A 26,163-nucleotide genomic window follows, 5' to 3' on the forward strand; every position below is an offset into this window, starting at 1 on the left:
CAGGAATTAGAGGTGATGATGATCGAAGTAAACTTCAGCATTATCTAGAATATTCTAAAATTTGATAAAAGAGAAGGGATCCAAATAGTTATTGTATAATTAAGCCAGTCCTGGCTGGTGTGGCTCAGTTGGTTGGGTGTCATCCTGGGCACCAGAAGGTTGCTGGTTCTGCTCCTGGTCAGGACCCACGCCCGGGCTGCAGGCTCGATCCCTGGTAGGGGCCGTGCAGGAGGCAGCTGATCCATGCTTCGCTCTGACATTGATGTTTCTCTCTCCCTCTCCCTCCTTCCTCCCTCTATTAAAAAAAAATTAAAACAAAAATTCAAAGGTGCTCAAATGTTTCTGAGGAAAACCTTAGAAAACCTATCTATTCCTTAAGCATTCTTGTAATTTCTGGTTTTCCTAAAATCCGCTTGCATGTTGCTTATTAGATTGTTTCTACCTGCAGAGGAGAGACCTCCTTTCAAGGAACTTGATAAAAACTAGTTGTACAAAGGCAGAAAAGTCTGGAATAGCCCAAGAAAAGCACAACTGTCCCAGGAGTTAAGTAACACAGTGTTACCCTGGGCCAGGCCACTTTATCCAAGTAGAAAAATGTTTTTCCAGGGTTGCAGAGACTGAGAAACTAAGGAAAAATTGTTGGAGACTCAGCATTAATAAATGTGAAATCCATACGGGCAAGACAAAAGCCATCGGTTTCATCGTGAGCTGCCTACTGAATACATCCCTAATATACTCCAGAAACACACTGTCCTGGTCTGTGGGCTTCAGTCACCCTGCGCAGCTTGGAAGGCGAGGACCTTCTGTCTGACCTAGCACGTCGCTCAGTGAAATGAAGCCTAAATATGGGAGCCTTCACACCATGTTTCCCAGCCAACAAAAGGCCACTGACCCACTCAAATCCACTCTGATCCCTCTGCCATCTACCGTTGCCTGAGGATGACATGAGACAGCACATGTGTAAACACCGGCCTGATACGCAGCCAGCTCCGCACGTGCCGGTCACTGTCAGAGTCCCCCAGTTCCCTGCTCGCACCCTTAAGCAGAGAACCTGTTCCTGCAAACCCAGCAGGAACAGCCACGCAATCAGATGGTACCATCTCACATGAAATCCATTTTCTTCATCATTACATAGTCTTTGGAGTAAAGAAAAAAAAAACAGCAGTGGTTAATTTCCTCAACAAGTAACAGCAGAAAGAGATTTGCTTTTAAGAAATGATCTGAGAAGAGGGAATTTTCCCAGAACAGGCTTCAATTTGTAACTTGTCCGTCCAAGGACTGTGCTGGAGGCTTGAGGGGTTGGGGTGGAGGGAATGTCATCTTCGAGAGTTTGCGAGTGGTTCTCTCCCAGTGAAGGGGGAGTCAGGCTAGGGCACTGCAGGTCTTTTCAACCTGCCCTAATGTTCTACAGGTCCTCAGGGTCGATTTTGATGATGGCGGGGTGGGCTATGCACCCACTCACTTAGGAGGCTTGGAGCACTGGACACCCTGCCCCAGCCAGGCCGCAGGCGGATGCTGAGGACCTGGGTGCAGCTCGGTAACCTGAGTATCATGCATCCTTGGTGAAGTTCTCTTAATTAGAGGTGGTGGGGACTTTCACCATATGGACCGCTCTCGGATGTGCCTTGGGGATCAGTAAGTTATCTTGTGACGTATGGTTGCATTTCCTGGATGGAGGGGAGAGGGTAGGAGTGTAAAAAAGAAAGTCTTTCTAAAAACAAAATTAATCTGATGTCACACACAAAAGAGGAAAATGGCATGTGGATTTCTGGAGGTTTCAAAACCCGAACACAAAGGTTCACCAAGGTTCATTAAGAAGAGAGCAGTTGTTTTCTATCAAGGGTCTCCACCATCTCCAACTTTACAAGCTCCCCAATTTAAGATGTATCCCTAGAGGTCTACTTCCCAATCCCCACAGATTAGGAGGCAATTGCTTTCATTAAAAAAAAAAAAGGTCCAAGATTTTACAAAAAAAGTTTTTCTGAGTTTTCCAAATTTTATAATAGGTGGTTCTAAAGGGTGTAATTCAAAGAAGTGAGATCCACATACTGTTCAGCATCACAACCCTTTGAACAAAAGAAAGGCACACCCCACATTCATCTTGAAATTGGCTTCTATGGCTGTGGTCGTTCGGGTTCTTTCACAGCTGATTAAATAATAATAATAATAATAAACAATGATAATAGCTAATCTTGATTGAGTGCTTTGGACTATAGGTGAAAAAGGTGGGCTCTGAGCCAGACTGCTTATAATCCAGGCCAGTTCCACCTCTTACCAGCTAGATGACCTTATACAAGTTAATTAACCTCTGTGTGCCTCAGTTTCTCACCTGTGAAATGAGGTTACTTACCTCACAGGGTTATTATGAAGATTAAACGAGTTTTTCAAAGTGTAGGTAATAATCCTTTTAGTAAAAGTTTACTTTAACAATGAGCATTAAAAAGGAAAAAAGAATGGAAGAAATACGAGAGAATCCAGGGGTCAGTAAACTATGGCCCACAGCCTGTGCTTGTAAATAAAGTTTTATTGAAACATAGCCATGCCCATTTGTTCATGTATGTTTATAGCTGCTTTTGAGTTACAATGGTAGAGTTAATAGTCACTACAGAGCATCCCTTTACGAAAAATAGTTTGCCAACCCCTAGAATCGATGACAAAATGTCAGAGTACATTGTATGCAGTAATGGTGAACTTCTATTTCAGTTGGAGCGAGTGTGTGCTTATATTGCTACTTAAGAACTATTACTGTTGTTAGTATGAAACTTGTTCATGGTCACCTGTAAGAGGCAGTGTTCAGACTGGAGCTCAGATCTGATCTGACTCCAGATTCCACGTCCTCTGGTTACGCCATGATGCCTGTTCTGGTTTCCTTGCTTTGAGGGAGTGTCTGCCTTCCACGGCCCAGCTGCATGACAAGACAGAAGAGCTCCCCTCTGGAATATCCAGATGTCCCAGGCCTCTATAGTATCTAGTGGCCTCCACTTGAGCTGAGCCATTTAGTTGATTTCATTTGCGGTCCCTGTCTGCGCAGGAAAGTGTTAACTCAGCAGGCTGGGGTTGCTAAACCCTGCACAATCCTAAGAAAGGTCTGTCTTCAAGACTGGCCCTTGGCTGGCTTCTGGTAGATGAGCTCTGAGCCCCGAGGCGACGCAATCCCAGTTGCTCCAATAGTTCATGCTAACAATGTGATTTATGGGGAACACCTGTTTTTGTTCTGGGGGGTTGGCCGAGTAGCTGAGGTCAGTCCCAAAGGCATACATGCCTATGTCACTGACCCCAACAAGACCCTGGACATCAAAGCTCAGGTGAACTTCCCTGGTTGGCAACACTTCCCACGTGTTGTCACACATCAGTGCTGGGAGAATGGACTGGAGTGTGGGTGCTCTGCTGGGAGAAGACACCTGGAAGGTTGTGCCTGGCTTCTCCTGGACTTCATTCCATATGCCTTTTCCCTTTGTTCATCTTAATCTGTGTTTTCATTGTAATAAACTGTAACTGTGAGTATAAAAGCCTTTCTGAGTCTTGTAGGTCCTTCTAGCTCATCAGGCCTGAGGGTGGTCTTGGGAACCCCACCAGTGTCTTTATCGGACACCTTGAGCAAGAGGTGGCATGATATTGTGGAGATACATAATTTCTCTGGAAATGAATTTTCATGTCTGTAAATGAGCAGTTAATCATTTTTAGTAAAGATAATACCCAGGATGATCTTACAAGGTAGGCCTGGCCAGAATCATAGTGACTGGTTCAGGGATGGTCACGTGGCCAATGGGAGCCAATGAAAACTGGCTCTAGGACTTCAGCTATAACTGTTGGGAAAGAGGAACCTTCTTAGCCCAAGGGTGGCTGAGCTGATAGAACCTAAGCTTGAGGGTGCTGGCAGCCATCCCTGTTACGAACACAGGCAGAGCCTTCCTGACAGTGCACACATATTCACATGAAAGTATTTGGGGATCAGATCCCACTGCTCCTGAAGTCTACTTCTGGACATTTCAGTTACAGGAGCAAATACATATTCCTTTTGGGCTTAAACTAATAGATGCTGAGTTTCTGTTGCTTATAATCGAAAGATTCTTGACTCTGCCTTCCACTCCCTCAGGTCCTTAGAAAAATGAGTGTTTCCAACATTGGCAATGTCCAGTGGGCAAGCTCAAGTGCTTCTACACATTTTAGCAACAACCAAGCTTTGCCAGGCAGTGCTTCAGAAAGACTGAATGTCTTCTCTTCTGATGGCACCTCTAATCCCCCACCCCGTCTGAGTTATTATTTTGCCTTAGGGCATGTCTGTATGCTGTTATTAAAAACCCAGTGGCTTCCCATGGCCTCTGAGTAAAGCCAGCCTCCTTCAGTGGCCACCATTTACTTCTCCACTCCAGCCCATCTCTCTGCTCCTGGAACATGCCGAACTTGCTCCTGCCTCAGGGCCTTTGCACTTGCTGTTCCCTCTGCCCAGAATTTCCTTTCCCCAGACACTTTCAAGGCTGGCTCCTTTGTGACACTCAGTTCCCACAAAGGACTTCTCTGACCATTCCATCTGGATGAACCCCAATGTCGACCCTCCACTCACTCTACATCCCATTATCCTGTTGGAGTCTGTAACAGCACTTATCACTATATGAAATAACCTATTTACTTATGATTTTTGGTGCTTCTACCTCAACCAGAAGGCTCTATGAGAGCTTTTGCTATGTCTCTTGTACCCAGAACATAGTCTAGTACACAGCAGGTACTCAGCTAAGTATTTTTTAAACGAATATATGAATGTGTGTGAGCTTCGTGTACATTACTACAGTTCCTCCTCAAAATATCTTTTCCCTATTTCACAGATAAATTAAGACTCAAAGCAATGAAGTGACTTGTCCAAGGTCACACTGCTAGTAAGTGGCAGAGCTGGGATTCAAACCCAGGAATATCTGCCGAAGAACCTCCCCCCCTAAATCTTAATAATTTTACTCACTGAATAATATGGCTTTGTAGGAACTAATAATATCAAATAAAATACTTTATTAGGGAAAAGAAGGTTAAGGCAGATTATCATCAGATTTTAAAAAAATAAATGCCCGATTAAAACTGTCTCCTTTTAATGAAACGAACGATCCGTTGAACGAAATTACACTTCCATCGCTGGAAGAAATGACAAGCAGCTGGCATGTAAAACTCAGCCCTGATTCTTGACTCCAGTCTCTGGCTGGCTTTCTTTCCTAATAACTGCTGGGCTTCACAGAGGATATAAGGAGGGCCCGGGGATGGGAAAGACCTCCCTTATTGCCTCTGAGCATCTGTGCCTTTCATTTCCTGGACTTGATATGGAAAAGCCAAGCTCCCTTGTTAAACCCTCACTCCTCGCTGCCCTCCTCCCCGCCCCTAACACCAGGACTGGCTCTCCGGGAACCAGACACCTTGGTGAGATTGGAAATCAGATCACTTTAGCCGGCCCTGGAGGGCTCCAAATCCCTTCTCTGCTCCCCGGCCTTTCCCCCCACTTACTGGTAGCCTGTAACTTTTTAGGATATCATCTTGGGAGTCGAAAAGAGGTGTGATGTGGAAAGACCCATTTTAGTAATCAATTTTAGGGCCTCTCTGGGTCCATTAATGGTGTCAAATGCAATGTTTCCAAAGCAAACTTTCAGAAAGAAACCAACCAACCAACCAACCAGCCAACTAACCGAGCAAACAAAAAGCAAAACCAACTCTATGTAAATGCTTTCTTGTTCTCACAGTGACCTCAGGTCAGCTGCTCCCAGGCCTATGGCACCCTTGTCAGGGCTGTCTTGGGTGGAATGCCATGGTCAGTCCTTCGAGATGAGGCCAGGAAAGCCCAGAGTCTGTACTCCGAGATGCCTGAATTCTGACATCCTACACACTAAGCTCCCTGCCAGTTCTAGTGCTCTGAGCAGGCCCAGTCCCAGCTGCGGGCCCTCCCGGACCGTGTGCTTATCTTTCCCGCCCCGAATGCATCTCTGAGTTCCCAGAGGAAGGTCTTGGTGGCTCCAAAGAGGCATCCGGAGAGTCCTGACCACTTCTCAACACGAAGCTTCTTGGATGATGAACTTAGTTAACCCTGCTCTGCGCTCCTCATGAGGTTTTTCTGAAGGAAACTTGTATAACAAGTAGGGGTGGGTGTCTGGGAACCGAGAGTGGTCGCCAAATAGTCCTGCGCTAGCAAGTTCATCCAAAGCTGATGTTTGGGTGGGAACTGTTAGCTCCTTAGATGTGTCTCTGAAAAACTTCTGGTGGCCTGGTTAACAGTCAAAATCACTAAGATAATTACTTATTTTAAAGAAGCGGTTTGGCTCAGTTCTTTACAGGGTCTGATAGGTGGGTGCATTAATATTGCTTTGTGTGTTTGTAAAATGTCTCTCGAATGAAAAGTGTGAGCCTTCAATAAATCAAGGGTCTTCAGCCTCAGCACAGTTCACATTTGGGCCAGAGAGACTGTCCTGTGAACTGTAGAGTGTTTAGTAGCCTCCCTGGCCACTACCCACCAGATACCAGCAGCACCCTTCGCCCAGTCGTGACAACCAAAAATGTCCCTAGACATTGCCACATGTGTTGGAAGCAAAATGACCTCCACCCCCTGTGGAGAACCACTGCTCTGATTTTAAAATAATGAAAAGGCTTGGTCCTTACTGTGAGTCAATCAACTTTGTACTTGCAGAATGGGCAACCTTATTAATGAAATTGGCTTTCTAACTAAGTGATGACCTAAATAAAAAAAAATTTAATCTCACAACCAGCTGAGTGGGAGATGCTGTTTGCCTGTCTCGCAGGGCAGTGAGACCCAGCGAGTTCAGGACCATCGCTGCAGCCAGAACCTGTCTGCAAACCCAGGCTCTGCCCTTCCTGCTAGAAGGTGGGCGACTCGGGGCAAGTCACTGTGCCCGTTTCCTCGTCGGTACACGTGGGTGGCTGTAGTCTTTATCTCCTGAAGTGCTGGGGAGAGCAGGTGAGCTGATATATTACGGAAAGCTCTTCAGATGGGTGGAGGGCCCAGGGCAAGCAGTCCTGGCTGGTGAGTCCTTACTCACAGAACGGCTTCTTAGGGGCTCACAGGCCACGTCCAGCACTTGCACCTGGCTACCCTTCTCTCAGGTACCACCTGAAGGCAAGGTCGGGGGATTAGCGCAGGGTTGGGGCTCGGCCTGGCATGTTTCCATCCAGCCCTTCCTTGTCATCTCAGCGCGCAGGCTGCCGCGAGCCAGGCTTGTGTCTCGGTGGGGCCCTGTCTGGGCTTGCAGACTTTTGCAGCAAAGAGCAGACTTGCTTGCCCCGCTTTTCTTCTGCGATTACCCTGACACCCCAAACTTCAGGACAATGAGCTTCTGCACCTCCCCTGGAACGGAGACCTCCCCCCCCACTTAAAGAAAAAACACGCACACATACAAAACCAATCAAAGCCATCACACCATGCAAGCCAACTGGGTCTTTAAAAAAAATCATTGCCAAGTAGCTGTTTACAAGCTGAACAAATAATTACTCTGCCACAAGGAAGAAAAGTATTAATTAAAGCTATTCATTAAACCAGCCTCCCTATTCTGTGGGGCTTATCTCTTGGAAGTGTCAGCCAGAGGTTAGGGATGGATTAACACACAATGGAGGGCTTTGCCAGTTAAATCTCCTCCTTGTGGTTAGCTTTGAATAATAAAGTTGTCATTAAAAGAGAGAATTTAATGGTTTTAATTGGGTTTAATTACTTGGAAACTCCTGGAAAACAGATCAGCTTGTTTAAAAGAGGAAGACAAGAAAATGATGGTTGTAAAGAAGAAATAGGCTGATTCACATGTTTGAACAGTCAAGTTAAAAAAGAACCACACCAACAACCTGGTTTCTTGAGCCGTTTCACAGGAGAACACAGAAAACAGAAAAGACCTTCTTAGCTCAGCAAATGGGTCTATTTGTACTAACAAGAATTTTGCCAAAAGAGCTGTAAGATAAATCCCGTCATCATGAATCACAAAAGAGTCAAGCTGACTACAAATGATAAAATCACGGTCAAATTCAAGAGAACAAAGAAAGATGTCTCAATGGGTTTCTCTTTGGGAGCTTTACACAACTGCTCAGTCTCTTAGATTTTTTTTCCTTTGAAAAATGTTCTTTCAGCTGGAGGTATTGAGCAAACTTTAAAGCGTTTTCCTAGGATATAAATTTAAAGACAAAACCAATAAATAAATAGATAAACGGAGCTGTGAAGGTGGAGTAGGGAACCAACTGTCCTGATGTGCCCAGCGGAGGGGGTTCTTGGGGACCTTGATTTTTAAAATGTAAAAGTTCCAGACAGACCCAGATGAGATGCTCACCCTAACATGTGCAGGACTGAAGGGCATTTCAGGGCATGGAGTTTAGAGAAGTTCATTCCAAGTGCCTAGAACAGAGCCTGACACTCAGCAAGCATTTGCTGAGTCTGTCCAGCATCCACACTCCTCATCAGCGCTGAGTCTACTGCTTATTGTTATTATTAATTATTAGTAGTGATACTTTGGCATACCTTTCACAGAGGAGACATTCTTACACAACCAGCAACATGCTTCTAAAGATGCAGTACTTTAAAAGACATTTATTTATTCATTATTATTTATCATGATATTTGTTAATTTAGTCTACAAAAGCTGTTTACTGTGTACCAGGCATATTTCTAGCATGTCACATTAGCTCATTTAACCCTCCCCCATAGACCCTACGAGGTAAGTACCATTGCTATTACCCATGTTACAGACATGGAAACTGAGGCATAGGGAGGCGAAGTGACTTGCCTGAGGTCACCTGGCTAGGGAGTGGAGCTGGCTTTGAACCTGAGCATTCTAGCTCCAGAGCCCATGCTCTAGACCAGAGGAGGGTGAACTTCTTTACAAAGGGCCAGATAGCAAATACTTGAGCCTCTGTGGTCCATACGATCTCTGTTACAACTACTCAACTCTGCCATTGTAGTGTACAAGCAGCCGTAGACCATATGTAAATGAATAGGCATGGTTGTGTTCCAATAAAACTTTATTTAAAAAAACAGGTGATTTGGCCCACAAGATGGATGTAGTTTGCTGACTGCTGGTGTAGACCATTATGCTAACTGGCTCCTTGCTCTCAGACATTGAAAGCCCTTTGCCGCAGGGAGCTTGCATTCTACTGGAGGGGGAGGGCCATGAAAAACCAAGACATCTCATTTCAGACAGTGACAGGCGTTCTGAAGAAAATGAAACATGAGGATTGCTGGAGCACGAGAGAGTCGCCTGGCATGGGGAGTGTGTCTGTTTGTGTGTTTGGTAGAGGACTATCAGAGAAGGGTGGTCAGGAAAGTTCTCTCTGAGGAGGTGACATCAGAACAAAGACCCAAATGAAACAAAGGTGCCAGCCAGTGCAAAGGCCCTGAGTCGGGAACAAGCTTTGTGTGTCTGAGAAGCACCCCCACAGTGTAATGTCTGACACGGGGAGAAACAGGTTGGACTGAAAGTTTGAACTTGGGGGCCTTGTGATTGGCTGTGGTCAGCCCAGATGCAGAGGGCTCAGAACTGCCTCTGGAGTTCTGGGTCTGTTCTCTTCTCTGACACTTACTAGTTTGGTCGCCTTGCCAGGGCCTCAGTGCCCTCCTGGGTAGAATGATGGTCACCATGTCTACCTGGTTGTTATGTCTTGAGGACCAAGGATATGACTCAGGACCCAGTACCTTACATGTGGGGAGAGATTTATAGTTTTTATCCCTATAACTGAAGGTGTCTAGGTCTGGCTTATATGCTACTAACTGAAAGTCACTGTAAAAGTAAATACTTGTTTTTTGGCTCCAGACACATAAATTTGACAATGAATGAAATGGGCCAATTCCTTGAAAACCACAAACTGCTAAAACTCACCCAGGATGAAATAGCTACAAGTATTAAAGAAACTGAATTCTCAGTTAAAAACCTCCAAAAAAGAAGAATCCAGGCTCAGGTGGTTTCAGAAGAATCAGCACCAGCTCTCCACAATCTTGGCCAGAAAATAAAAGAGGAGGCCACACTTCACAACCTGTTTTATATGGCCAGTATTTCCCTAACACCAAAACCAGGTGAAGAGAGTATTAAAAAACGAACAAACGAAAACACCCTAGCCTGGACGGTGTGGCTTAGCGGTTGAGCATCTCCAGGAGATCGCAGTTCGATTCCTTTGCAGGACACATGCCTGGGTTGTGGGCTCGATCCTCGGCGGGGGTGTGTGCAGGAGGCAGCCAATCAATGACTCTCATCATTGATTTTTCTATCTCTCCCTCTCCTTTCCTCTCTGAAATCAATAAAAACATATTTTTAAAAAATCCTAATTTTTCAAGTAAAAAAAATGTTCATCTTTTTGGTAAAAGCTCTAGAAAGTTTACGTTCCCTCAGCAGTACCCACAGTGCCCTTTGGGAAACATACAATTCTCAGGCTGGTCTTTTGAGGTCAGTGGGGCATGACTGGTTATTCCATTTTATAGATGTACAAACCTCTACCTGGTTCCAAAATATTTTCACCAGCTCCAAAAGAAACTCCATACCCACGAGGCAGTTGGTCCCCAAATGATCTCTATGCATTTACCTATTCTGGACATTTGATATAAATAGAATCACACAACGTATGACCTTTCGTGTCTGGCTTCTTTCACTTAGCATAACGTTTTTGGGTCTGTCCACATTGTAGCTTGGATCAGAACTTCACGCCTTTTTATAGCTGAAAAATATTCCATTGTATGAACAGCCTATGATGTGTTTATCATTCATCCATGGATGGACTTTTCCAAAGGGATTCTTAAACTGTATATTTCTACCTTGAATTAGGCCCCCTCAGGGGAACTGCATGGGAGTTTCCCCCTCACCCTGCCATGAGAAGGGCCTACAAGTTCACTATTCACAGAGGAAGTGTGGGAAGCAGGCAAGGTGGGGGGAGACCTCTTATTTTGCTGTCAAAGTCAACCCTAATACAACCACCTTGACACCTTCCTACCATTCACCAAGCGACACCCTCATCCCCAAAGGCTCACGGGATTTCCAGCAATCTTTGGACAGCTCAAGAGCCCTATTGTTGGGAAATAAGTACCGTAAAAAGTGCAGGTGGGGCGTTGGGGGAGACAGCTTCTCAACATGCTAGTTAAGTGTAAAGGAAAATTGTTCCCATTATTTCAGTTTGCAGGGTGCCTGGGATATTTTTTCACCACTTACCATTGTGAGCAGCAACCCCTATATTTACAGAAGACAAAAGGGCTTCTCACTCCAACCCAACCGGCAATTTGTTGTAGGGTTTGCATAGGAGACTTAAATCCCTCTTATTACTCTTATTTTTTCAGATGCCCTTCAGCATTCACTGAAGGGTGGGGCTAGAGAAGGGAAAAAAAAGTTGGCAGAAGCAGCCTGGGGAAGCGGTTGGCATGTGTTAGATTTGTGGGCGGGAAATGAGGAGCCCTCAGGAGTCTTAACTAGCCCGAAACTCTCAACCGAAGCTGAGCGATTCTGCGAGCTCTCTCTCCAAGCAGCAGAGCGCGCGGCGCTTCAAAGGAAATCTTTGCTAATGAGCACTTTTCTGACAACCCCAAACCATCTCTAAAATATATTTTATGTTGGAAATAATCCTTTAATGCTCTAAAATATATAAGCAGAGGCACTTGGCATGGAAGCCCCTGGCTCAGGGAAGTGCTATTACAGGGGATTAAATCTACAAAGGGTCCTACCCCCCATCCCCCAGCCTGTGGCCCCTGCAACTGTCATTCACCTCTAGGACATCTTTCAAAGCTTCCAGCCTCCTCCTCAGTCACCCCCGCCAGAATGACAACTGCAGATGTCTGCTCCTTGCCCTTCCTGGATGGAAAGAAGTGACGAGTTAAGTCACCAACCCTAGTCCTACAAAGCAAATAATCATTGCTGGAGAGGGCCAATCAAAGTCATCATTTCTTTATTAGCCACAAAGACTAAATGCCTTTTACTTAACTGAAAGAGAGCTGGAGGGGGGAAAAAAAGATTTAAATACAAGGTTTAACCCCCAGTGGGGGAAAGAAATCTCCGACTTCCTCAGAAAATCTTTTCCAAATTGTATTCATCTTGACTTAATCCACATCTACCGAGTGAATTAGGCAGTATTTATTTTGAAAATCTATTTTATAGAGTTCCAAGGACTCTGTTTTCCTTGGGCAGAGCTGGAGGCCGCTGCGAGGGAGGCCCGGCCAGGCCTGAACCTTCCAAGGTGCTCGCCTCACATGGCTAACACAATGTAAATAAACACAGCTGAGCCCGGAGAAACTGCAAGGTTTTCTCATTAAAGAAATAAAATAAACAGATGTCCTTAAGCACTTTGGCTTGTGTTTTGTCAAAGGATGGAAAGCTCTAGATGGCTGAACAGCAGAAGGGAATTAGAGCTGCATCTCAAGGTAGATGGGGGGGGGAGGGAAGAAAAGGAAAGAATCTGCGGTCCCCCGAATTAACTAATAGTCCTCCAGAGAGGGCACTTTTGATTTGAACCTTAGCAACTTCTACAAATAGTTTTTAACTGTGGGGTCATAAAACCAGGGTTTTTTATTTCTTCTCAGTTTGTAAAGCAGTAACGGACAGGCCAGGCGGAGTATCGCCAACTGGATCTGATTGAATCCCGATGGCACTGCTCTGGGGCCCAGATTCCAGAACCCAAGCCGGGATCCCGTAATAACACCGCTCAGGGATGGGTGGTTCTGGAGAGGACTGCGGCTGGGGGCTGGTGGCAGGGGCACAGGAGCCAAGATCTGGCCAGGGGCTCCCTACCCAGCCTCTTCTAGGTACACAAGAGGCTGGCTGGGCCCATGAGCAAAGCTGTCACCAAGTGACTTCATGGCTTACATCTTGCTTCACAGGCTCATGTGTGAAGGAACCCCCTGGAGGTCAAGTCTACACGTCCATTCCAGCCCAGTACCTCTGTGATGGGACCCGAGACTCTGAGTTTCTAACAGATGCCGGTCCTGGACCACGCTTTGGGTATCCAAGGGAGCTTATGTTACCACAGGGGTCTGGCAGTGAGGAGGTTCAGTTCTGATAAGAGCCAATCATGAAGTCTGAGCATTCAGACCCCCTCGATGTCTTAGTCTGGGTCCCCCTGAAGCAGACCCCCCAGCCTAGGATTCAAGTGCAAGCAGTTTACCTGTGAGGTGACCCTTGGAAAGATTGGTGGCAGAGCATGGATGTAAGAGGGAGGGAGAGGCAAAAAGTCAACAAGGGTGGGTCAATGAGTAGGTCACTGCTGTGGGTGACATGTGGGAGACAGTGAAGAACGTCCCAGAGTGTGACAGGTACCCAGCCATCATGTCTATGAAAATGGGGAGGCCACAGGGATAAAGGTGGGGCCTTAAAGACGCTGCTAACTGAAAATTCAATCCCAGCCTTTTAATGATGATGACGCTGGTGCCATTCGACAATCACGTCACACACCAGGAAACGAACACTTGCAATTGTGTTAGGCCAGCCCCATGGTGCCGTGAGCCACCAGTCGGGCGTGTGGACCTCGTCAGGAAGGTTGGAGGCACTTTGCTGAGGGTGTGACACTGGATGAGTGTCACTGCTTCCCTTCTATTTGTTGGAAGAGAGAGAGCTGGTGGCAGGGATTTAAACCACACTGAGTGACCAGGATGCCCAGCCATGACTACAGATCCCCAAGACAGATGATCTTTAGGAAGTTGATAGCCTGCATTTGGGGAGGATCCCAGAGGCATGGTTTGGAACCACCTGACGAAGCTTGGAATCCCGCTGGAGGGAACCGGGAACCCTTATGTCCCAGAATCCACCACACAGAGGACCAGAGGGCGAGGGGACCAGTAATCTCCGCCCCATGTATCCCACATACTCTTGGCACAACCTAGTCTTGGAGGGTCACAGATGTAAATGCCGTGGCAGGTGAAGGAGGCACTACACACGAGTGGGACAGCTCACGACCCCCAGCGGGGTAGCGTGTGGAAACTCCACCCCAGGGAGTGAGGGGGGCTGAGGTGAGCCCCTGGGCGCATGTCCTTTCGAAGGGTCCCCACTCTTTGAAACTCAGGCTTGGTGTTGCCATACCTTCTCACTTTTGAAGTGTCCAGCTTTTTATATAAAATATTCAGCTTTAAAAATATTAGCAATGATTTTAGAACTTAAGAAAATGTCAGGGGATCCAGCTAAACCTGTGTTCAGACCAAATCTGGCCCTGGATTGCCAGTTTGAAACCTCTAATCTCTTCAGATAGAGCAGGGCACCTGGCCCGTTAAAAGCAGGATGTGGAAGGAAGCCCTGGAAAGGATTCTGCTCAGGTAGACAACAAAGGTCACCTGGCTCCATCCCAGGTTCCCCACCTGCTAAAGTGTCACTGGCCCGAAACCTAGAGGAGCCACTTGCTCAACACTCCATGGCCTCTGCTGAGCCCCTGTGGTGGCCAAGCTCTGGGTGAGGCCAGACCAGGTGGCACCCAGCATCCTGGCCCTTGAGAGATGCTGCCAGGCCCCTGTCTTGTCACAGTGTGGATACTTGTTCCCTTGAGAGCAGGCATCCTCCAATCTCTTTTCTGCAGTGCTTGCAATCATACACACTGAAAAGTCCCTATCACAAACTATTTATTTATTTGTTTATTGAGCAAATATTTGTCAAGTGGATGTGCCGGGCACTGCTGGGTGCCAGGGGATGAAGCTATGAACACATCAGCCCCAGCCCCTGTGCTCTCAGAGCTCACAGCCAAGCAGAGGAGTTCATTCCAATGCCTTTTCATTTTCAGCCCGAGGACATCCATGTGACTCCTGGGGATGCAGCTTAGACACATAGTTAAGAGCAGTGGGCCACATCCTGGCTATCATTCCTTCCAAGCTGGGTGACCTTGGCTGAGTCACTCTACCTCTCTGAGCCTCAGCTTCTCCACAAATGGGGATAGTAGGAGAAGCCATGCCTTATAGGTTTGTGGTAGGGATTCAATAAGAGAGAAGGGGTGAAGCTCAGAGTGGAACCTAAAGGATACTTGCCACACAGTTGTCTGTGCTGGTGGGGAGTTGGGGGAGCCTGGTGTCCTCCCCGTGGGGACTGGGAATAAGGAAAACATGGAACTTTGGGTTCAGAGCAGCAGTTAGAGGCAGAGTTTCTTAATAGCAGCAGGATGGACATCTGGGGCTGGATAATTCTCTGCTGTGGGGGCCATCTGCGTGTGGCAGGATATTTAGCGGCATCCCTGGCTTCCACCCACTAGATGCCAGTAGCACTCCCCTAAGATGTGACAACCAAAAATGCTACTCCTGCAGCTGAGAGCCGCTGAGTTAGAGCCATGGGGTTGGACATATGGCACTGTGGAAGGCTCTAAAACCAAGAGCAGAGGGTGAACCGTGAGAGGCACGAGGTACTAAAACAATGCCATTGACACACATACAAATTAATGCGCACAAAAGGAAAACGCACGCTTATAGGAAAGCGAGCTAAAAGCTACACATTAAACCACAGGGAGGGGAGGGAGAAGAGCATGAATGGGTCTAAAAGGAAGCACACACCTGTCCCTACGTGAAACAAGAAAGGGGCCTGTGTGGGCAGAGATGCTGAATAACTCGCTGTCTGCATTTGAGGTCCAGCTTGGAAGAACACTCACAGCAGAGCCCTTGGCATACAGTGGACACGCAAAAAAGGGGAGGAGAACTTGTCCAACAGGAATTTGCTAATTGGCAAAAGAGGGAGAAGAGACCATGTCCCTTCAGAGGGAGACCATGGACAGAAAACAGAAACATCTCTGTGGCCCAGGGAGCGAGAATAAGGAATCACGTTGCATCTGTGGTTGGTTCTGCCTTCAAAATATATCCAGACTGCTGCACTTCTCACCACCCCATTGCCACCACTCCTTCCAAATGACTATCATCTTTCGGCTGGACTGATGCAGTAGCCTCCCCACTGGCCTTCCTGCTTCCAACCTTGCTCTTCTATTGTCTACTTCCCCAGGGGAGCAGCCAGAGGGATTCTTTACAATTTTAGCTCAGATCTGTCCTTCCTCTACTCCAAACTGCCATGGCTCCCGCTGCAGAGCAAAAGCCAGTTGAGTTACTACTCTTCCCTTTGCTTGCTCTGCTCTAGCCACACTAGCTGCCTTCTTGTCCTTCAAATTCACCAGGCAAGCTGCTGTCTCAGGGCCTTTGCACTTGCTGTTCCCTTTGTTCTTCTACCAGATATCAGTTCCTCCACTTCCTTCAAATCTTTATTAAAAATTCACCTTCTCCATGAGGCCTCCTTCCATGGTCACCTTTCCTTAAATTTACTTTCAACCCCTTCCCCCTGCTATACTTCATACACTTCAAAGGACACTATAAGTAAAGTGAAAAAATAAGCTACAGAATGAGAGAAAATATTTTCAAATCATTTGTCTGATAATGGACTGGTACCCAGAATATATAAAGAACTCTTACAACTCAACAGACAAATAACCTAATAAATGGGCAAAGAATTTGAATACTATAACTATTTCTCCAAAGGTATTACAAATGGTTAATAAGCAACAGAAAACATCATTAGTCAGTCAACATAATTAGTCATTAGGGAAATACAAATAAAAATCACAATGAGATACCACTTCACATCCACTAAGAGGTCGATAACCAAAAAGACAGACAATAACAAGTGATGGTGAGAATGTGGAGAAACTGGAGCCCTTATACTTTACTTATGGGCATGAAAAATGGTGCAATTCCTCCGGAAAACAGTCTAGCAGTTCCCCAAAATGTTAACCTAGAGTTACCATATGACCTAGCAATGCCACTCCTAGGTACATACCCAAGAGCACTGAAAACGTACGTCCACGCAAAAATTTGTACATGAATGTTCCCGGCAGCATCGTTAATAACAGTCAAAAGTGGCAGCAACCCAGCCGTCCACAGATGAATGAGACAAAATGTGGTACAATGGAAAGTTATGTGGCAATAAAAAGGAAAAAAGTACTGATGCAGCTACATGGATGACTACTGAAAACATTATGCTAAGGAAAGAAGCCTGACACAAAAGACCACATAATGCATGATTCAATTCATAAGAAATGTCCAGAAGAAGCAAATCTATAAGGAAAGATCAGTGGTCGTTGGGCTGTGGGGAGGGGGAAATGGGAGTGTTTGTTAATTGGCATGGGGTTTCTTTTTGGGTGCTAAAACATTCTAAAATTAGATGGTGGTGATGGTTGCACAACTCTGTGAATATACTAAAAACCACTGAGTTGTACACATTAACTGTAAATTTATGGTATGTGATTATATCTCACTAAATATCTTATTAAAAAAACATGCAACTGGACCTAGAGTTGAGTTTCCAATTGGTACTGAGCTGCCTGGAAGGCAAGTTACAAAGAAGGAGTCTGGGCTGCCCCACTGTGAACCCAGGACTGCTGATTAATCCCTCTTAGAATCCTGGCCACGGGCAGGGACTCCTGACCACCTTGCACTTGCCTAATCTCAGCTGGAAAAAACAGAGTTCAGGGACAGGGCGGGAGGGGGAGAGGTTAGGAAAGAGGTGGCAGTTGCTGGCTGCTCCAGCTCTCCAGGGAATTTCTAATGGATCCACAACATGTGGGAAGGTGCAGACACCAAAGGGATGCTCTGGCTCTGAGAACTGGGTAGGACGAAATGGAAAGGAAGTGGAGAGATGACAGCCTGAGCAGCACATGCTCTGCCTGGGAACAGGAAGAGAGCCCAGTTTCTGTTTTAAAACTCAAACGCTCTGTTTCGAATCATTCCTTAATCATTTTAGCTCTGTTGGTCTTATTTCCCTAAGTAAACAGTGAGTCGCCCCTTTGGTTGGGACCACAATCGATATGATTTCTGCTTCCTGTACAGTGCTCAACACAATGGCCACAAGCAAATGGCTTCTGATCCTTGGTGTGGACGTACAGGGGTCTTGGCCTTCAGAGCCAATTCTGGACCTCCACAGTCCTCACACTCTTCTGGAAAGAGCACTTCAGTTTCCTTTGGGGGACCATTCCTTCCTCAGTCCATTCATTTGGTTGGGATGGAGCTGACCTGATTCTCTACTCTCTCCATGCCAGAAGTGGGCTCTTGATCTGGGCTTGCCAATCAGAGGCACAGAGGTTGATATATGGATGGGTATTTGACCCAGTTAGATTCGAGCCTGGGAGTTGTGTTGGAATCTGGGAAGTAGAATCTGCTTTTTTAGTTGGGATTGCTGAGAGGGAGTCACTATATGAAGAAAGTTGGCTGAGGGGTGCAGAAACACCAAACTGAGAATATTGCGTGAGCTCCTGGATCCAGCCCAACCTGAATCCCACATGCCCCTGGGTTTTTCATTTCTTGTGATCCAATAAGTTTCCATCGTAATTTAAACATTCCATGCTTCAAAGTGAGAGTCCTGTTTTATACTAGCTATTTTTTCTTTTAATTTTTTAAAATTTTATTTTTATTGTTGATAATACTAGCTATTAATAATAAGCTCCACAGGACTGCAGCTACTGGAAAAGCACAAAGAGAAAGAGCTATGGGCTCATAGTCAAGGCCATGTATTTTAGCTCTCTTATAAATATCCTGACTATATAACCTCCCTGTGTCTTACTCTGTCTGCAAAATGGGGCTCACACTCTCCTGCTCCTTTAGATCTTTAACTTCTTTGACTTTCAAGTTTATAGCTATAGTCCAGACTTCTCTTTGGATTCTTAGGCCTACAAATCTAACTGAACAGAACTGATTTTATTTTCCCCACAATATTGTTCTTTCATTGTTCTTCCTTTTATTACATGGTACTTTGTGTTAAAAACTAGTAGCTGTCCTCCAATATCCATTCTTCCTTTCTCCTTCTGAGAATAATAGCCTCTGAATTTTAATGGGGCATTTGACTAGACTACATTTCTCAGACTCCCTTGCAGCTAGATATGGCCATGTGATCAAGTTCCAGCCAATGGGATGTGAGCGAAAATGATATGTGCAACTTCTGGGTCTGGCCCTTAAAAAAAAGGGACACAAAAAAATAAAAATAAAATGAAAGATAGAGGGGTGAACTCTCCTTTTCCTGTTCCCCCTTCAAATCGGCTGGAATACAGACACAGAGTAATCTATGTTTTATCTTGGCAATGAGGTCAATGCTCCAGGGATGGCAGAGAGTAAGGCGCAAGTTCCCTGGCACCTGGTAGCTTCCTTACCAGCTTGAATTGCTACAGCTTGGAGTGCTAGGCTAGGGGAATTTTCTGTCTTGTTTAATCCACAGTTATTTTTAATCTCTCTAAGGGTTGCTGGATTTAGTAAGCAAAAAATACTCATTCTTCACCTAAGAGAGAGATGGAGGAAGGAGTGGGAAATTCTAGAAGAGTAATGAAGATGGCACAGGACACCTGAGGGTTCCAAGAGATTCTGATCTCAATTTTCCCTGAGAGCACAAAAGGAGGCAAGTGAACCTGAAGTCTGACTTTCATTCTGTCCTGGATGATCTTACTCTCCTGAGCCTCAGTTTCTCTTTATGTACTATGGAGACTAATTGGGCATGTTGGTCTCCTAGGTCCTTCCAGCTCTGACATTCTGTGGCTCTGTAATTCTAGGATGAGTGTTGAAACTCAGATGCCAATGGGGGCCAGGAGGGACCCCATAAACAAGTTAAATAGGCCAAGTAGGGGCTGTGGATGGGCTGGAAAGCATACAACCCACTAAGAGGGCAGTTGCTACTCAGGTCCTGTTGCTTGCTACCTTTTGGGAATGCAGGATTGCCAGACTTTCTAATTTTTCAATAAGAGTCAGAAAACTAGATTGTTTTGGTCTGTGCAATCTCCTGATTTTTAAATGTTGGCGACAAATTCACATTTTTTCAAGCACTCTAGAGGCCAAACAAAAAATGTCTGCAGGCTGAGTGTGGCTGGTGGCCATCAGTTAGAAATTTTTTGTTTTAATATTATTTTCCTTCCTTCCTTCCTTTATTCAACAAATATTTATTTGATCCCCACTATGTGGGGACTGTTCTATGCCCTGGGGATAAAGCAATAAACAAAACAGGAGAAACCTGTTGTCATACAGCTTTCATTCTAGAGAATCATGCTGATTCATTCATGCAACAAATATTTATTGAGCAATTCTGGCCCATGCGTTGACTTGGGTTGATAAAAAAACGTTCATGGTCCCTGCCCTCATGGTACATATATCCTAGGAGGGAGAAAGAAAATAAGTGCAGAATTATAATTATAAATGAAAAATACAGTTATGGAGAGAGATGCAATTTAGATGGAGAGGAGTGGTTAGAAAAGTCGTCTTGGAGGAACTGAAAAGATAAATAAGATTTGACCTTGTAAAAGAACTTTCTAGATACAGCAAAGGCATCTGATGTGCCTCTTCCCCAGGTCCCCTGAGCTGTCATCATTCCTGTACATGCAGAGGCTTTCCCTGCCCTCAATCCATGATGGAAAGGAATCTGTAGATAAATATACCAGCACCCTCACTCCTTGGGTGGGTCAACTCTGAGGTAGCCTCCCAGGGGTCTTGGTGGGACCGAGCCCCAGTTACCACAGTAGTAACTATTTATACACGCTGCATGGGCTGCCTCCCCTTTCCTGTCTCATTTCCCTGCTCTGATTCTGGTGCTTTTTGGAATCTACCCCCAAATAAACGACCTGCACTCACTGTCTGAGGCTCTGCTTCTGGAAGAAGCCAAGCAGATATGGCAGAGAATGCAGCAGGTTCAAGGACAGAAAGCAACTCAGGATGAGTAGGAGGAGACGGGGCTGGAGAGTGGGGCAAGAGCCAGCTCGTGAAGGGCCCTGGAGGCTGGGGTTAGGGTTTGTCAATGGGGAGGCCACTGATGGTTTTTCAGTAGGGGAGTGATAGGACCAGGCTTGTGTTTCAGGATGAGTCCTCTGTAGGGGGCTGTAAAGGGCAAGAGTGGAAGCTGGGAGACCAGACAGCTGGAAGTGAAGGTAGCTGGGATAGGTGTTAGGGTTGGAGAGAGGTGGTTGGCAATGAGGAATCATATGGACCAGGTGGCATGAGGTTCAGCAAGCAGCTCTGGGCTTTGTCCCTGTCTTGAAGGAGCCCACAATTTGGTCTAAGGAGTGGTGGTGAGACACAGACACAAAAATCATCCTTAAGACGACAAAAGCCTTATACAATCCCTGAGAACCGATCGTTGCACAAGGCGTAGAACTTCAGAGTAGGCTATCTCTAAGGGCAAGAAGAAGGAAGGAATGCTTTTTAGGGAGGTGACTTGACCAGGGTGGGTAGAGAAACCATAGGACACCCAGACCCAGAGAGCAACTCACTACAGTAGCCCCTTGGAACAGCCCAACTTTTCGAAATGGTAGCCAACTCCACCGGGGTGTTTTCTGCAACTCCTGACTCTGCCCTCCTTTACCCAACAAGCATGCCGGATTTCCCGCAGGCACTGCTAGACATATTAACGCATTCCTACACTGTAAGAGATTTCTGCACCACCAACACCATTTTTATATTCTTTACAACATAATGGCAGACAATAAATCTACCTTGCTAATTGCACATCCAGCTTGTTGTACCTCCCATAAAAAACACGAGCAGCTGGAAAAGCCATGAGGTGATGTCAAATCATATTCCTGGTCTCTAAACAGAAACAGAAATATTTTCCAGGCGCTGGTGAGTCTCATGGTTCCTACCCAGGCGTGGAAGCAGCTGCCAACAGGTCGATGAGATGGTAACTCCCCAGTCCTCTGCAGCTCTGCCCCTCCACCCGCCCGTCTCCCTGGAGAGAGAGATGGAAGACGTCTGGCACATCCACATGTGGTTTGTTGGGAAGCCCTCAGAGTGCATGCAAAGAACTGGTAGGGTTTGGGTTTCAGCAGCTGGTCCACTTCTGCATTATTCAGGTGGTTTCAATGCTTCTTCCACTCACCACCGACCAGCCGATAGCATTTGCCCAGGACTCTAACTGGATGGCTCCCCAACATCATTTGTCGATGATACATTTGCAAAGCTGTTGCTAAGTTCCGTGCTGGAGCTGACAAAATGCCTCCCCCTCATCTCAGAAAAACGGAAGGAAAATTAAATTCATCTGCCGGAGACACTCAGATAAACAGCAGGGAAGGAGAAAAATAATTCACCTCATTTTATTTAAAGCTAGGGTTACTGGTTTGGGCTGCAGCGTATCCTGGCCCCCTTTGAAGGGAGAGGGCCAACGACCGTGAACTTCTATCCTATCAAGTGGTCGCTGAATGCCTTCCGAGTGGGAAGAAAAGGCATGGGAGACAATAGAAGGGAAAGCTAATTCAATTTTCACATGTCAAGGGAAAATTCCATAGGCTTTCTCCAACCCAGGTGGACCAAGGGGACAGCTTTTGTTAGAGAAACTGCCTCATAAACTGCCCCCACAATTCCCAAGACAAATCAGCTGCACACACAGTCATGCTGGAAAAAAAGAGAGACAAATGGATTCTTACCTTCCCGTATCTGGACGCAAAAGTCCCCGTGAGTAGGGAGTGAAAGATAATTATTGTCTCATCCAAGTCCCACACGAACACACGCTGTGATGAAAAGAGGAAGAGAATGGAGACAAATGGACTCGCTCGCCTCTGACTTAATGTCTGCAGGAATTAATTCCCTGGAGGAAGAAGAAGTCTTGAAAAACATTATCTTTAAGTTATAAAACATTCGACCTACTGACGAGTCCTTGCGTCCCCATGCAACCTCAGCTGTGTAAAGAGTATGCTGATGGCCGAGTTTTGGGCTCCTCTCAACCCAATCAATGCCAGAACCAAGAAGCCTGCTCTTGCCTTCCACATAAAAGCTCGAAAGAGGAGGAGTTCAGTCCAAAAACAGCAATAAAAGATGTATAACTCATTTGACAAAATGAAATATTACCATTTTACATTCACGGCTCCCCATAAGTCCAACTACTTCTGACCATTTCTCTTTTTAGCAATTCTGGTGGTGAACTCTAAATAACAGGCTTATACCTTTGTTTATTGATGTGCCAACTTTGGACAGTATCTTTTCACTTGGCAATCTGAAAGATTTGGGTTTCTCTCTCACATATATGAATCCCTCTCTTTTCTGTTCAATCAGCTTTGGATACACTTTCTTGGCTAAAACAGTAAACCCAATTGGGAAAGTATGAATACTGGAGTCCCTACCCTTTCCCCCACTTCCTCTCCTGTCTAATGTTTATCAGCTTTAGCCTTACTTTTGCATTGTCAATGTGGATAAACTGGTTTGTGCATCTGGTTTTATAACTACACATAAGACTTCTGTGCTCTGTCTATATGTTGCTTTTACAAGTTGGTAACCAGTGAAGAGCACTTACATCTTGTGAAGACTTCACTGCAGAGCCAAGCAATGTGCTAGAATATCACTTCTTTCTCTATATGTCCAATGTTCTAACCCAGAGCCACTTTAAGGAGACTTTTCCTACTATCAAGGTCATATACATTCTCCTTTCTTGCACTCCATATGATTAAAATCATGCCATATATCAGTTTGTTCACATAGGAATCATGCCTGTTATAACTTTTTGGTTTTGCTGGAGTTTATTAAATGCTTTAATTTTTTTCTTGTTTCCAATAATGTGCCTTCATTAGAATCTCAAATTCAGCCACACCCTCTGTATCAAAGTTGTCCATCCTCTGTGACAGAATGCTCCAATATGGGCTGGCATCTTTAGGTTTGCTGCATAGCTAGCATTCTGAGACATTCCTTTACTGTTATTTCTGGGTCAGATGCGCTGTTTTCTGGATCCAGAATCTCTCTCTTTCTTGGTTTTCTACCTTGTCTTGCTTGAGTACATCCTTAAGTGTCTTCTTCTAAAAGGGTGCATGGAAAATAATTTTCCAGAATTCTTGCATATCTGGTGATATCTTTATTTTGCTCTACAGTTCCTATGGGTACAGAATTCCAATGGGAAAATAATGCCTTCTAGTTCTTTGAAAGAATTAGCTTGTAGTGTCCAGCATGAGTGATGAGCAGTCCGATGTTTCACTGGTCCTCGGTGCTTTATAGGTTTTTCGTTTTTTCTCTTTAGAATTTTTTTTTAAGGATCTTTTCTTTATACTTGGCATCCTCAAAATTCCATAAAGATATCCCTAGGTGTGCTCTTTTTTTCATTCACACTGTTCCCATTTCCAATCTTATTCCTTTAAATAATTTCCTTCCATCTTTTCCACTGTTCTCTCTTTCTGGAATTTCCAATAGTCCAATTAGACACCCTGAATTGATAGTGCTTATCTTTAAAAATGTATTTCCTATAATTTTATTTTTTTGTTGATAGATTTCTTAAACTTTCTCTTCCAACTCTTCTTTTAAAATTCTGATTCTTACTGTCACAAATTTATACGTACTCTTTCTTTGTTTCTGAATGTTCCTTTCCCAATAGCCTCCACTTCTTAATTTAAGAAGGCAAGATCTTGAATCTTTGTAAGAAAACCAATCAGAATTTTAAACACTTCCTGTCTGTTTCTTAAATTACCTTTCTTGACATTTATCTTATTTATTTATCTTCGACTTTATTTTTCATACTGTTGGTTGTCCTCATTTTTCTGGCGATTATTATTTTTAAGAACAAAAGGCCTAGTGATCACTTATATAGCTGGTCTTAGGTGGGGGTGGGAGGGGATGGGAGACAAATGCACCTACTCAGTGTGTCAAGTCATTGAGCCACCTTTGAAACCTCTGTGGAGATCAGTGGCTGTATTTATCCATTAGCATTTGCCATGCTTTTAAAGATAAAGAGAAGGGTGATATCTAGAAGTAAAAAGGTTAGTTAGTGTAGGGATTTTCAAACAATTGGCAGACCTGAGCGTTATTTTGTGAGTTTTTTGGTTTAGTTATATATTTATGTATATGTATGTGCTGGGTCATGATACTTAAGTATAGTTCTTACTTTGGTTCATGGTAAAAAAATGTTTAAAAACCACTGTTTTTGAGGGGGGCTTCTGTGGTTTAAATATGCCAACTCCTGATTTATCTGAACTAGGTTGGATCAGTTAAACTTAGACATTTTGGTAAGAGAATTTAAAAAAATCAGCAAATATTTTCAAATTTAATGCATGCTCAATTAATTTACCTACTATATCCCCTCTGAAAAAGACCTGTTCCTGTCCTCCACGAGCCTACGACTCTATTCCTCTGCCTTGGACCCTTAGTGGGTAAGTTCCTGGTGGCCATTCTGCAGGTGACACGATTTCCTAACCCACTGGCTTTGCTCTAGGGTGGATCCCTAACCCCAGCTGGGTCAGAGGCCTTTCCTTGGGAACTTGAAATTTGTGCCTAGAAGGAAATTAATGATCTTTGGGTGGTTGTTGGTGGCTACACATAAAGGCCAGGGAAGGCCAGTCGGTGGGGAGGGAGAAACAAAGGGGGGAAAGAAGAAAAGACAACACTTTTGCAGGACCTGGCTTCAGTCAGAAGCAGAATGAGCTGTGCCCAGTAACCTGTGCATGGGGCACTGAAAAGATATGATTGCTTGGAGCTTCTAGCACCTTCACTGTGGCACGTGGGGAGAGAAGGTGTAAATGCATTTCCTTGCCCTGGCTCCCTGTTGTCCCAGTATCTTGCTGATACTCTATTGTCCCCGCCCTTGGGTTCCAAAGAGAATCCGTGTATCCTTAAAATATATTCTGCTTTTTCGCTTAAGCTAGTTCAAGTTGATTTCTGGCACCTCAAGCCGAGGATTTAAACTAATACACACTCAGAATTTTCCTCCTTTCCACCTCTGTACATAATTTCTGTCTCATGGGCTTCAGTCATTAGCAAAACTGCCAAGACTTAGGAGGTGAGACCGTGCAAACCCTCCATGTGACATTAAGCACAGAAGTGAAACAGCTCACACCTTTTCAACTGTTCCTGCCCAGTGGTACTGACTCTGGAACCAAGAAGCAGATGTTTCCAGAATAATATCACCCCGTAATCCCCGACTTCCAGGCCACCTCCACTCCTTCTCAGTTTAATGGAAAAATGTCTCTCTACCCCCACCGTCCCCTACTGAGAGTAGAAACCCTGTTAGGAGGCCAAATCATTGTTTTTAAATATTAAAGTGTGCCTTGGTCCCGGTGGTTTCTATAGCTCTGCAACTCCGAGCTGGTAGAAAACCCTCAGGAACACGCAAGGGCAGAGAACAAGGACAGCCTGGAGTCAAAGCATTGTCCTCTCGCCTTTTGCTGAAGGGACGGTGCGACATCTCAATTTTGGAAGGTGCGGGCCTTTAAGAATTAGAGGAAAAGCAAGGACAACATCCCCTGGATTGAGAATAATCCCATGGGGCAGGTGCCCAGGGCGGTCAGCTCTCAGAG

The 26,163-nt window shown here is 45.2% G+C and overlaps 1 protein-coding gene across 2 annotated transcripts in view; it reads right to left on the reverse strand.

The window, feature by feature from the left end:
• EYA2 (EYA transcriptional coactivator and phosphatase 2) overlaps positions 1–26,163 on the reverse strand; it is a 201,349-nt gene that overhangs the window by 35,381 nt on the left and 139,805 nt on the right. For both annotated transcript variants that reach the window (XM_087818703.1, XM_087818702.1), the window contains exon 9: positions 22,321–22,404. In XM_087818703.1, the coding sequence (XP_087674829.1) occupies positions 22,321–22,404 (84 nt within the window). The remainder of the gene's footprint in view (positions 1–22,320; positions 22,405–26,163) is intronic.

Source organism: Miniopterus natalensis, chromosome 7, assembly GCF_054644295.1.
Source record: "Miniopterus natalensis isolate mMinNat1 chromosome 7, mMinNat1.hap1, whole genome shotgun sequence".
In the NCBI taxonomy this organism is placed as follows: domain Eukaryota; kingdom Metazoa; phylum Chordata; class Mammalia; order Chiroptera; family Miniopteridae; genus Miniopterus; species Miniopterus natalensis.